The sequence below is a fragment of the Myotis myotis genome, unplaced genomic scaffold (genome assembly GCF_014108235.1).
Source record: "Myotis myotis isolate mMyoMyo1 unplaced genomic scaffold, mMyoMyo1.p scaffold_m19_p_15, whole genome shotgun sequence".
In the NCBI taxonomy this organism is placed as follows: Eukaryota; Metazoa; Chordata; class Mammalia; order Chiroptera; family Vespertilionidae; genus Myotis; species Myotis myotis.
In genome coordinates this window covers 20,143,837-20,157,273 of record NW_023416319.1, presented here as the reverse complement: position 1 = coordinate 20,157,273, position 13,437 = coordinate 20,143,837, and the positions used below count along the sequence as shown (strand labels likewise).

The window sequence follows — 13,437 nt, the reverse complement described above, 5'->3', positions numbered from 1 at the left end:
TAAAAAAATCTCACTTTTGTATATCCTCTCTCAAGAAGCTAACAAAGGTTGCACACCACCACGACGAGGGAGTAAACCATAAAATGAGGCATACATGCACACAGGAAATAGGAAATCTGATCCAGGAGAAAGGATAAAGGAATCCCTAGGATGATGGTGAAGGAAGATTCATTATCTACTCTGCATTAGGAGTAGAAAGCAACCAGTTGAGACTGTATGGCCAAGTTAAGAATAGTTTTACATTTTTAAATGGTTGAAAAAAAATCGAAAGAATAATATTTGTGACGTGAAATTATATGAAATTTATATTCTTACATCCATAAATTAAGTTAAAAAAATTCTTATTTTTCAATTACAGTTTACTTCCAATATTATTTTGTATTGGTTTTAGGTGTACAGCATAAGTGGTTAGACAATCATATACTTTACCAAGTGTTCCCCCAATATTTCTAGTACCCACTTGGTACCACACATAGTTATCGCAACATTGACGCCATAAATTAAGTTTTATGGCAATACAGCCACTGTACCATATTCCAATGTCTATGGCTGTTTCTGTGCTAGAACAGCAGAGCTGAGCTACAAGAAACCAGATGGCCTGCAAAGCCTAAAATAGACATTATCTGGCCCTTTAGAGAAAAAGTTTGGTAACCCCTGCTCTACAGTGAGCATACAGATATAGTGAAAGTCAAAGGATCATTTATACTGATGTGATCCACTATGATGATGGCATATGGCCAAAATGCATTGATAAGACCATAAAGAATATTTCTAACACAGTGATACTAAAAGCCAGGTGTCTCTACTGACAAGAACTTTCTGCTTCCCATAGGATGCAATGCAGAACACACAAAAGTCTTCTCGAAGAAGAGAAATTCTCCTGTCATTATCTATATAACCTTGTTTTGCCTAGAATATCTCTGAGAAAATATATAAGCTATTGGGAACAGTGATTATCTCTAATGGGAAAATGTGTGGTGGCTATAAAGGGGTACAAAGCATAATTCTCTATACTTTAAATGTTGAATCATGATCACTTATGTTAACTTAAAAAAAAAAAAAGAATGACATATTCTTCTCTACCCCCAAATTATAAATGCATATATTCCAACAATTCCACTTTTACGAATTTATCCTACTGTTATACCCATATATATGTGAAATGATACATGTACAGGGTATGTAAATTGTAGCATTGCTTGTAACAGCAAAAGATTAGCAACCAACCTTAATTCCATAAAGGACTAGTGAAATTAATTGGGTGTTTCCATGCAAAGGAATGTTACACAGCCATAAAGAATAAAACGAGCTAATATATAATACTGATATAGAACAGTTCCAACATGTACTGTTAAGTGAAAAAGGAAAAATGTAGAAAAAGTGTACATATATGTGCTACCACTTTGGGGGGGTATAAAACGTTTGCTTATATATGGATGAACAAGCTCTGTATAGACATAATTGATAAAAGTGGTTGACAGTGGAGAAGAAACTTGAGAGGTAGGTATTTTTCTTCACCTTTTGGATTTTGAATCATGTGAATGTGTTATCTTCTCAAAACAAATACAAAATAAAACAAAGCAAAACCAAGGTAGCCTAACCAAGAGCTTTCAAAATTTTAAAAGATACACATTCTGAGTTAGAAGTAGTGATATTTATTACAAAAGAGATGGAAGGAATTTCAGGAGAGAGGTGGCCACAAGCAACATCATTTCAACTGGAATAAGCTGGTAAGAAATTCCCTATGGCAAAGATGACTGTGTAACTTTAAAGGCAACGAGATTCAATATTCTGATGATGTTTGTGATGTAACTCCTTTCATTTCTTCCAAACCACTAATGCTTGCAGTGATGAGACCATGAGTATCTGGAAATAGAAGGGAAATGAAGATACAGAAAGGGAGGAAGGTCCAAGAGGGTCAGAGCAAACACTTCCTGTACATACTGTGCTCAAATGTTTCTTCTTTGATTGTCAATTTGTTTCTACTGCCTGAGATGCCCCAGTAGACTCCAGATCATACCCTAGACATCCCTCAGAAATCAACTGAAATCCTAACTATCTTATCTGTGAAGTCAGTTCCTGCCCACTGTAGCTCACACTGAACTGTCTTCTCTGAAAAACTGTAACACCACTCATTTCAGTCTATAATCTCATATTGTTACTTAAATGTTTCAACATTCAAGGGCTGGAACCATGTTTTACAATCCTGTAGCCCTCAGCATTAAGTACACTGGTAAAGAAATTAAGAATCCCCCTACATGCCTGCTGAATTGAATTCTTCCTTTGATGGCAAATGTTTCTCCATTTCCCAGTTTACTAAAATTACGTTCCTAAATACTGGGACTGTTTCTTTCCCTCAATGCCTAGAACTGGAACTGGCAGATAGCAGGCACTCAACGAATACTTAAAAAATATATATATTTTAAAGTTGATTGCAGAGAGGAAGGGAGAAGGAGAGATAGAAACATCAATGATGAGAGAGAATCATTGCTTGGCTGCCTCCTGCACGCCCCTACTGGGATCGAGCCCACAACAGGGCATGTGCCCTGTCTGGGAATCGAACCATGACCTCCTGGTTCATAGGATGATGCTCAACCACTGAACCACACCTGCCAAGCAACGAATATTTAAATGAATGAGAACAAACCAATGAATGAATGAAAGTTACTACTTACAGGGGTAAAATCAATAGGGAAATAACAGGATGTCACTTCAAACAACTCTTCCACAAAGGGTCCTAAAGCAACGGAGAAAGAATGAAGTTGACTTACAAGCTTCCCTCATCTCAACAAACCTCCACCAGCTAATTCAAGGCTACAAAGATGTACCGAGGCTATAGTCCCTGGAGATGAGGTCATGGACAATGCGGAAGGCCACCAGAAGGTTACGGGGATCCTTTTCTCCATCCATCACCTGGATGAAGCCAAAGGTGAAGTCAGCTCCAAGGCCCTTCAGCTCTGGGGAGGAGAGAACAAGGTCACTACTGTCCCAGGGATAGAAAGTTGGGCTTTCTTTTGGTTTGTGTTCTCCCTCTACTACCACTGCCTCCCCTTTCCTGCCTCCCAGAGAGAGGACCCTTTTTGTTTCCCTATTACTCAGTGAAGAAGAGATGTGCAACAATATATAACTGTTATGGAGGTAAGAATTTAAAACAGCCCAATTCTACCCTTCTTTTACTTTACTGGGGAGTGCGTAGACCCCCAGTTTCCCTTTATCATTCTCTCTCAGAGTACTGGCTCTTCTATATAACGCCCAGGCTAAAATGAGTCCTGGTATTAGGGGGGTGGAGGACAGGATGTGGTCACTTTTCAGATTTCCTAGAGAGCCTTGCCTCTTACCTTCTTCCCGGGTTCGCATAAAGTTGGTGATAATACTGTAGACTGTGTGCCGGTCCACCTGTGGCAAGGACTTGGGGTGGGAGAGACAAGAAATAAATTAAGAAAGTGCTCAAAGAATAACTCAGCTGACACAACTACTTCCTGCTTTACAATCTCTTAAGTGGACAGTGCTCTTTATACCAGTGTAAGATGAACCGAAGAGGAAATGCAGAGAAAGGACAAGGCTGTTAGCCCAGCACTACAGCAGGGGGCCAATAACCACACACTGTCTGCGGTGTGCCTTACTTTTTTTAGATGTAAGAGGACACAGGCCAGACACAATGGCATGCCTCCCTCTTCTTATACAGTAGCAAGGAACAGCATGTTAACATGGTCAAAGACCTGAAAGAGTTGAGAACTTCAAAGGCAATTATTTTTTTGCCATCTAATTCTAGTTATGTGAAGGGCTGGCAGACAGAGAATACCAAGGTGACTGTTATCACTCACCTGTACATGGACCTCCTGGAAGATGGCTTTAAGCACAGAGACAGCCAGCCCCGGGGGCAGGGTCACACACAGGCTCTGGGGGAAAAGAGGAGGTATGTGAGCACTGAGGGAGTTCTAGCACAGCCTTCAAGACACAACCCTAAAACAGGCCTACTTAGCTATAGTGGGAATCACAGCATTCAGATTCAGCAAGAGTGAGAAACATGGTCCCTTTTCTCAGGTTGATTAGTTCTTTGCAGTACCTTCCAAGTTGGATCTGAATTTCAGTCCCCCAAGGATACTTTTACTTTCTAAAGTAAAACAGACTAAGAACTGAAGTGAAGCTGGCTGACACCAGCTCAGTCCCACATTTGGGCATCTGTTCCTCAGCACTCAGAGTCTCACCCCCAAAGGGCAAAGAGAATTCACTGGAAAAGGGCGTCTGCAAACATGATGTGTAATGGGAAAAAAGGAGAACTCACAAGTGCCCTCAACCCCCGGAGGACAGATGGGATCACAAGATGATGGTCCTTCAGCCGGTTCTCATAGAACAGGATGAGGTGTACCACTGCACAAACCAGAAATTCAGCCATTAGTCCACATAGGCTGGAGGAGGGAACATCAGGGCTCCTCCCCAGAGTTTCTGAGGGCTATTACTGCTTGGGCTTCACTACAAATTTCCTCCTTCACCAAGAGGTATGTCTCATGCCCTCCCATTGAGGGTACCTTGATTAGTCAGGAAAATAGGCGAACATCTTTTATTATCCATTCATACATAGGCCTACCATCAAACCCATGCTCAACCCCAGAACTACCTTTCCATAGAACTGGGGCTGCCAACTTTCTCAAAGGGCCAAGATTGTAAATATTTTAAGCTTGCAGGACATAGTATCTGTCACAATTACTCAACTTTGCTCAATTTGGCCGCTGGAACATAAATGCAGCATAAACACCAGGTAAATAAATGGGTATGGCTACATGCTAATAAAACTTTATTTATAAAAACAGGCTGCCGTTTGCCTATAGAAGATAAATAATTTGTTGGCTTTTTTCCTTAGGACTTCAAAGCACTTTGATATTTTACTACTTTTCCACTCCATCTATGAGACACTACTTTGTCCACTTTACAGAGGGGAGGATGCACTGAAAAATACTGTCTAAAATCAAGACTGTCTTGTCTTCTGTCTTAATCCTTATCATTTCTGTGACATATACCAGTGAGGAATGAAGACCTTGAATTAGTAGTTCACAAATGCCTCTTACCCTCCTACCCCTCCCTCCCTGTAATGGTTTGAATAGACAAGGAAGGCCTTGCTTGGCTCATCAATCCAGGGAGATTCTCCTACTAGTGATGCCAGTACCTTCCTTCTCCAGGAGCAAGGAGTGACACTGGAGTAGCACCTGTGACAAAAGCTGGATTCCTCGTTCCCGAGTTCGGGGTTCTGGATTCTCTAGAGAAGACCTGGGGAGAAGTAGGATAGAAAGCTTGACATTACCTAGTTCAAAATTTTAAAGAAGTAAATATTTTGTAATTAGTTACACTTACCCTCTGGGCATGGGAGCCAGCAAGGAAGGTATTCTGGAGGTGCTTAGGATTACAAATAACAGTAAGACCAGAGCCTAAAGAGCCAGTTCCCAGATTGATCTGGCATCATTAGAGGATCATGTTACACCACAGCCACCAGAAGTGCCCATCTCCAGGCACTGACTGGGTATTGGGCTTTCTCTTTCTCCCCTGAATTGTGACATTCCTCTGAAACACAGCTTAGCAGCTACACGTAGGGCTCAAGAGATGGCTGGCAGCTGCAGTTTCAATCAAAACAGGAGGAGAATAAATATATTATTGCTAAAGAAGAAAAGCTGAGAACATCCACCAAGGTCTTGGGGGAAGAGAGGGGACCACAACAACTTTGTAGATAGGAACTTGTAGAAAGGTCACTGCTCAGAAGCAGAAAACTGTGCATTTAAAAATAGACCAAGGCACATTTATTTTATAGCAGGATTATTCAGAATAGCCAAAATGTGGAAACAACCCAAATATTCATCAACTGATAAATGGTTAAACAAAATGTGGTATATCCATACAACACAATATTATTCAGCAGAAATAAAATACATGCTACAACAGGGATAAACTTTGAAGACACGATGCTATCTGGAAGAAACCAGACTCAAAGGCCACATATGGTATGATTCCATTTATGTGAAATGTCTGGAATAGGCAAATCCATACAGATAAAAAATAGATCTGTGGTTGCCAGGGGCTGGGAAGAGGAGGGAATGAGGAGTGACTGCTAATGGGCATGGGGTTTCTTTTTGGGTTAATGAAAATGTTCTAAAATTGACTGTGGTAAGGGTTGCACAAATCTGTAAATACACATTTTAAAATGGTGAATGTTATGATAAGTGAATTATATCTCATAACGGTGTTATTAAAAAAAAGAAAAACAAGGCCAGAATAGCCTGAGTAGAAAGGCCAAATGGTTGCTTATGTGGAAGAAATGCATAATAGTGACCTACTCCCAACATCCCCAACCCACCCACCCAATGGCCATGACTGTTAATAACCCTTGCAATTAAATGGTCTACCAAGTATGAAATATGAGGAAAGCAGGCATTAGACTACAAGCACATACTTCCTCTGATGCTTGGAATATCTGATTAGGACAATGATCTTCCACCTGTTTCCCCAAACCTTTTCCTATAGTGGATTTTGGTGCAAGGTCAGCTTCCTAGCAATGCCCAGCAGGGCCCAGGGCAGGTCTGAGTCAGATCCAGGATGACCAGAATCCCATGGGGGCAGGTGGGTCTTAAGAGGCATAGGAGGAACCCCAGCTCTAATTAAATAATAGTTGATGGTCTTCAACCAACCACCTCACCCCAAACCTGTGGGCTGATCCAGGAGCTGGTGTGGCCCATAGGCTATGTGCTCCCAAAACTTCCTTAGGAGCCTTAGGTGGCATGACATTTTTTTAAGGAGAAACAGGGGTTTAGCCTGAGGTACTGATAAGACGGTGAGTGGGTGGGTTGGGCTACAATAGGAAAAAGTCAGGACCAATTAGTTCCAGGAAAGCAGCATTGCACAAAACAACTTTTTGAGGCCAGGCTAGAGAAGGGCATTCTAGAGCAGATGCTTTTTCTTACCCAAGGGCTTCCACCACTTGTAACACTGTGTAGCTTCCAGATTTCACATCTAGAGAAATAAAAGAAAGAAATGTGAAAAAACAAAAACCCACCCCAGGGTTCAATGGCTCATAGTGGGGCCCACTATGCTTGCCAAGAGCCCCCCTATATAAGAATCATTACTCTTAACATTCGAATATGCAGCTTCAAGTATAAAAATAGAAAAGTAATGCACATACAGGTTATTCATTACAGAATTATTTATAATAGCAAATGACTGCAAACAACAATGGCCATCAATAAGAAACCAGTTCAATAAATTTTAGTACATCCATACAATGGAATTCTCTGTAGCAACTCAGAAAAAAGTGAAGACTGAAGAAATCACACACACACACACACACACACACACACTCGCTAATAATGGGACAAGAGCTAAAAGCAGAACAGTGCACAAAAGTAGTATATGTTTTTGCACTAATGCCATATTTCTCTTCCAGGACCTAATTAAGACTACCACACTGCAATTAGCCATCATGAATCCTTAAGTCTCCTCTGGTCTGTGAAAGATTCTCAGTCTTCCTTGATCTTGACATTTTATAGAAGTATTTCATAGAAGGTCCCTCAATTTGAATTTGTTTGTGTTTGTTTTCATTTATTCATAAAACTTATTGTAAGTCAGGTACTGTGTTAGGGGCTGGAGACAGAAATAAAAACAGGGAGCTTTTAATAAAGAGCCCACCATATGTTGGGGCAGAAAGACATAAAAACAAATCACAGTATAACAAGTTTATTACCATCCTATATAATAAAAGCCAAATATGCAAATTGACCAAATGGCAGAACAACCGTCGCTGTGACACACACTGACCATCAGGGGGCAGAAGCTCAATGCAGGAGCTGCCCCCTGGTGGTCAGTGCGCTCAGCCAGAAGCCGGGCTCATGGCTGGCGAGCGCAGCTGCCACAGCAGGAGTCTTTCCTGACTCTGCAACAGCACTACCAAGTGGCAGCAGCAGGCACAGTGGGCCGGGATGAGTATGAGCAGCGCAGCACCTGGCCCTGATTCGGGCTCCTCCCTGGCCTCCTGCCACTTGGCACACTGCCACATCCCCCAAGGGCTCCCGGAGTGCAAGAGGGATGTCCGATAGCTGGCTTGGGCCTGATCCTGGTGCTGTTCTCTGTAGAAGGCAGTGTGTCTGAACAACTCAGTGACTCAGGGAAGCGCAGGGAACTCAGGGTAAGCCTGCCTCCGCACTTGACTCACCCACTTGACGGTGTTCACAGGACAGACCATGGTGGCCCAATCTGTGCATGTGCAGCAGCTGCTGAAGCTCAAGCAGCAGGCTGTGCAGCAACAAAAGGCCATCCAGCCACAAGCTGGCAGGTGGACATCCCCCGAGGGGTCCCAGACTGTGAGAGGGTGCAGGCCGGGCTGAGAGGACCACCCCCCCACCCCCACACTGCACAAATTTCATGCACCAGGTCTCTAGTAGTGATATAAACAGAGAATGGGTTAACACAAGAAAGGAGTAATATTCCTGGGTTTATGGGCCATTCCTCACTAACTTTAACTGAGTCATTCTCTTAACACTATAAATTCTCCCAAATAAAAAATATCTGAAAGTACTGTTAATTACATACTTGGACTCCTGGGATGAAAGAAGCTAATAAATAGTTAATTTAACTAAGGGTAGCCTCAATGGCATTAAGGAAAAATGTCAAAGTTCCTTTCCCTATATAGGTAGGCCTAAGTTTTTCCAATGTGTCCTAAGATTTGCTCTCTAAAAATGGACCTATTAGCACCTCCTAACAACCCACACTTTCCTCAGCAGGGCACCAGTTCCTGTGGGGCACTGAGTGCTGTCAAAGGAGTATTTATATGAGACTGACATAGAATGCACAATCAGGCCTCTGTCTGATGGAGTTGCAGCCTCTTGAGACTTTGGAGTAGCAGCCAGGGAGGGGGAATATGTGAAGGAGTAGGAGAAAGAAATATCCCAATCAGGATTCAGTTCTATTCAAGCTCTCCAAATGTCCTTTCTGATGAGGATGCCACACACATTTCTCAGAACTGTATTTTAGTGCTGTTTAATAGTCTAACAATCTTTTGGATTCAGGAATAGTAGTCTCCTTAGGGAATCACAAATTGTGGACAATACAATATAATAAAGACTGAAATGAAGGAAAATCCAAATAACTAAGAGGAAGAAAATTTATATCCACCACCTGTAAATTCAGCATGTCCAAAAATCACACTGTTCGAAACCCGCAGTCCCCAACTCCATTAAAAAAAAATTTTTTTTAAAAATTGATTTTAGAGAGGAAGGGTGAGGGAGAAAGAGCTAGAAACATCAATGATGAGAAAGAATCATTGACCAGCTGCCTCCTGCAAACCCTCCATTATGAATCAAGCCCGCAAGCTGGGCATGTACCCTGACTAGAAATCAAACTGTGACTTCCTGGTTCATAGGTCAATGCTCAACCACTGAGCCATGCCAGCTGGGCCCAAATCCATTTCTCTTTTGCGCATTCTCAGGCTTAAAAATTTGGGGTCATCTTAAGAGTCCTCTGTCTCCTTCAAGCCCTATAACTAGTTAGACCTCAAATTCCACAGATTCTTCCTTCTCTTATGTCCATTCACTTACGTAGTTTTTTTTTTTAATACATTTTTTTAATTGATTTTTTACAGAGAGGAAGGGAGAGGAATAGAGAGTTAGAAACATCGATGGGAGAGAAACATTGATCAGCTGCCTCCTGCACACTTCCCACTGGGGATGTGCCCGCAACCAAGGCACATGCCCTTAACCGGAATCGAACCTGGGACCTTTCAGTCCGCAGGCTGACGCTCTATCCACTGAGCCAAACTGGTTAGGGCACTTACGTAGTTTTTTACAGCACATCTATTTATTCTAGTCTCCAGGAGACTGGTGGTAGGAATAGGAGGGTAGGATGTGGAGATTGTGTACAGAAATAGCTACTAAGCAAGTCTGATAATAAGTATATGAGTGGTTGAAAAATAAGTACCGTAAAGATTATGACGTGTGAGATGATGTCTGGCTGGAGTAATCAGAAACACCTGGGGGGCAGGCAGTGAGCACTCAAATCTGGCCTTGGATCCTAAGTGATTGGATAGAGGGAACACCTCCCGGGAGGCTTGCACACCTTTGATTAGATAGAGGGAACTGGAAAGGAATGCACTCAGGGAACAGCAAATCAAGGTGGCTGTCTGGAACTAAAGGTCCAGGAAAAAAGTGGTGAGAGTAAAGGCTGGGGCCAGGCAGTGGCAGCCTTTGAATGCCTGGCTGAGAGCCTTTCACCCTTAGAATGCCAGATCATTTCTCTTCCATACTTACACCTTTACATCTGACACCTATTTTCATCAGGAACCCAGGTAAAAAACAAAGTTGGTGATTTTTGATCACAGCATGTTCCTTCTGCATTTACAACCTGTAGGAGAGGCTGCGGCTGTGAGTGGCTGAATGGATGCTGATCTCTTTAGCACTAACAAAGCTTGATTTAGGATTGAGGATTAGAAAGAACATCTGATTCTAGGGACACTTCAAAACTCTGTCAGCCTTCAACATCCCTGACTCAGGCTGTGGTCTAAGATTGAGAATATCAATTTAATCCTTCTCAAATTTGCTTTCATTATGTGACTCCCTTGCTCAAGGATCTACAATGACTGCTATTACCTCACACCCCTCTGCCTGGAATCCAAAGTTATGCATAATCCAACCCCACCAAACCTTTTAAACCTTATATTAATACCCTTTTACTTATCTGTTACTACCAACTTCCTTTCTTAGTCAGAAGGGTTAAATTACAACCGGGCTGGTGTTAGTCTTAGCTGAGCTGAGTTAAATGTAACTAGACAATAGTTTAGGCTATTTATTTCAGGCAGAAAAGTATATAAATTTTACAAAGATATTTATAAGAACTTGGCATTCCTTAATCATGTCTTCTCATGTTTTGAATTTGAAAAATTCGAAATTATTATGCTCATAACATATAAATGTGAAAGAATAGTTACAACTAACACTGATATAGCGGTGTTATCTTGGTTGGGGGTAGGTGTATGCATTTTTCAAAATCAGTAAACATACATTTAAAATTTGTATATTTCATTGAACATAAATTTTACACCAAAATAAACTGTAAACCAACTCTAGTTAATAATATGCCTATCAAAGTATTTGGGGAAAGTATACTGATATCTACAATTTGAATAGGTGGATAGGTATGTGATGCAGCAAGTTATATTAAAATGTTAATGGTAGAATCTAGATGGTGGGAATATGTTTCTTATGAAATTCTTTAGACTTTGCTGTAAGTTTGAAAATTTTCATAAAACACTGGGGAAAGTGACATTGATAATGCACTGTACTTGTTCATTGTAAGCACTAATAACACCCTGCTTCATAAAGCTGTAAGCGGTTAAACTTAGTGGAATGGCAGGATCAGGCATTTGCTCCTTGATGCTCCCATGCCACCTTGCAGACTTCTTATAGTTTTTTTCATGGTGTAGTGATCAGCACATATGTAGTCTAATTTGTATTTACATTCCTACTAGAGGCCTGGTGCACAAAATTTGTGCACTGGTGGAGGAGTTTCCCAGGTCTCTGGCAGTCCGGGAGCCCTCAGGGGATGTCCAACTGACAACTTAGGCCCGCTCCCCATCCTCAGTGCTGCTGCAGAGGCGGGAGAGGCTCCCACCACCGCCGCTGGGCTCAGCAGCCCTGAGTCCGGCTCAGGGCTTCTGGCTAAGCAATGCTCCCTCTGTGGGAGCACACTGACCACCAGGGGGCAGCTCTTGTGTTGAGCGACTGCCCCCTGGTGGTCAGTGCAAGTCATAGTGACCAGTCATTCTGCAGTTCAGTCGATTTGCATATGAGCCCTTTATTATATAGGTCCAATGCACGAAACTTGTGCATGAGTAGGCTTGCTGGCACCGGCTTCCCTCTGGCACCCAGGACCGGGCTTCCCTTGCAGCCCCAGCTTCATCTGAAAGGTAGTCAGGAAGGACGTCCGGTCTAATTAGCATATTACACTTTTATTATTATAGATTGCTTTGCACCTGTTTAGAGAATAACATGTGTTCAATGATAATGAAATGATTTAGTTAAAAGTGGAATTGCTAAGGACCAAAGTATTATACTTTCTGCAGATTCACTATATTCACTTATCACATATTCTAAAAGTTAATATGTTTGCCGAAACCGGTTTGGCTCAGTGGATAGAGCGACGGCCTGCGGACTGAAAGGTCCCAGGTTCGATTCCGGTCAAGGTAATGTACCTGGGTTGCGGGCACATCCCCAGTGGGAGATGTGCAGGAGGCAGCTGATCAATGTTTCTCTCTCATCGATGTTTCTAACTCTCTCTATCTCTCTCCCTTCCTCTCTGTAAAAAATCAATAAAATATAAAAAAATAAAAATAAAATAAAAAATAAAAAAATAAAAGTTAATATGTTCAATTTTCAAGGGATATGTCCTTAACTTCTCCCCAAGCACGAAAAATTTCCAAAAATAGGCAAAACTCCTCTGTATTTGTGAGATTATTATGTAGTCTGTTACTTAACCACGAGGTCTAAAGGCCTCCTAACATTCAATAACTTTTAAGATTTTTTTTTCTAAAAGAGTGAAGTCTCAGAATTCCAAGGAAATCTGGAATTTGTTTTATTCAAATCTTAGATAAGCTGTCAGAATTAAGCGATCCCTGAACTGGTCAAAAGCAGGAAACTGGAGATCTGGGGGAAGGATAAAAGCCACCACCACATAAAAAAGTCATGAAACAAAATTAACCAAGAACTTTACGAAGAAACAGAGGGAAAGTCTGGAGGAGGATACGCAGAACATCATAGACTTCCCCAGGCTGGCTTCCCTTCTCCCGTTACAGCCAGCCCGAGCCCCGGCCGCCGGGCCACTCCCAGCATGCCGCGCGCCTGGGACCGAAGCCGCGAATACACTTCTCACGTCAACCTCCCAGACACAACGTGCTTTCGCGGCGTGAGCACCGGATGCTACACTGGAGCCTCTGGGTCTGGGCCCCCGTGTCCCCACCTGCCTGACCTGCGAGTCTCTTGCCCTCGCTGGGCCTGTTTCCTCGTCTGACTCTCCTACGTCGGGCCGGCGCACAGGGTAACTCAACGAAGATGAGGGGCGTAAAGACGCTTTAAGGGAGGTGCAAGGGATTCAGCCTGTTATGGCTCTTGAGTCCGCGATGCTCACAACCAGTCCCAGACCGATCTCTCAAAGTCACCGCTGTCCCTCACTCCCTTCCCGCCCGGCGCCAGTGCCGCTCCCAGCGGTCGGCCCTTTGCGGAAGCCGCGAGGCGACGTCTGCCGTACCTGCAGCCACTTGGTCAGCGGGGCCCTCCTGCTGACCCATGACGAAGTCGTGCACGAGGCCCCACAGGGCACCCGTGGGCGCCACCGCCTCCAGATCGGCGGCGGCCGCCATGACGCGAACTAGAGATCGTGGGAGGGGAAGTGGGCTGTGGCGCGGGATGGGCC

At 42.9% G+C, this 13,437-nt stretch overlaps 1 protein-coding gene across 8 annotated transcripts in view; it reads right to left on the bottom strand.

The window, feature by feature from the left end:
* Positions 1 to 13,437, bottom strand: part of MMS19 (MMS19 homolog, cytosolic iron-sulfur assembly component) — a 27,368-nt gene extending 13,931 nt beyond the window's left edge. For 3 of the 8 annotated variants that reach the window (XM_036336434.1, XM_036336435.1, XM_036336437.1), the window contains exons 1-8: positions 13,273 to 13,436; positions 6,948 to 6,996; positions 5,165 to 5,265; positions 4,286 to 4,371; positions 3,825 to 3,899; positions 3,339 to 3,408; positions 2,829 to 2,957; positions 2,676 to 2,737 (exon numbers count right to left, since the gene is read on the bottom strand). In XM_036336434.1, the coding sequence (XP_036192327.1) occupies positions 2,676 to 2,737; positions 2,829 to 2,957; positions 3,339 to 3,408; positions 3,825 to 3,899; positions 4,286 to 4,371; positions 5,165 to 5,265; positions 6,948 to 6,996; positions 13,273 to 13,384 (684 nt within the window). In that variant the 5' untranslated portion in view covers positions 13,385 to 13,436. Of the gene's footprint in view, positions 1 to 2,675; positions 2,738 to 2,828; positions 2,958 to 3,338; positions 3,409 to 3,824; positions 3,900 to 4,285; positions 4,372 to 5,164; positions 5,266 to 5,349; positions 5,607 to 6,947; positions 6,997 to 13,272 lie in introns of those variants that run through there. The other 5 variants (XM_036336432.1, XM_036336433.1, XM_036336436.1 and 2 more) reach the window with 4 other exon arrangements.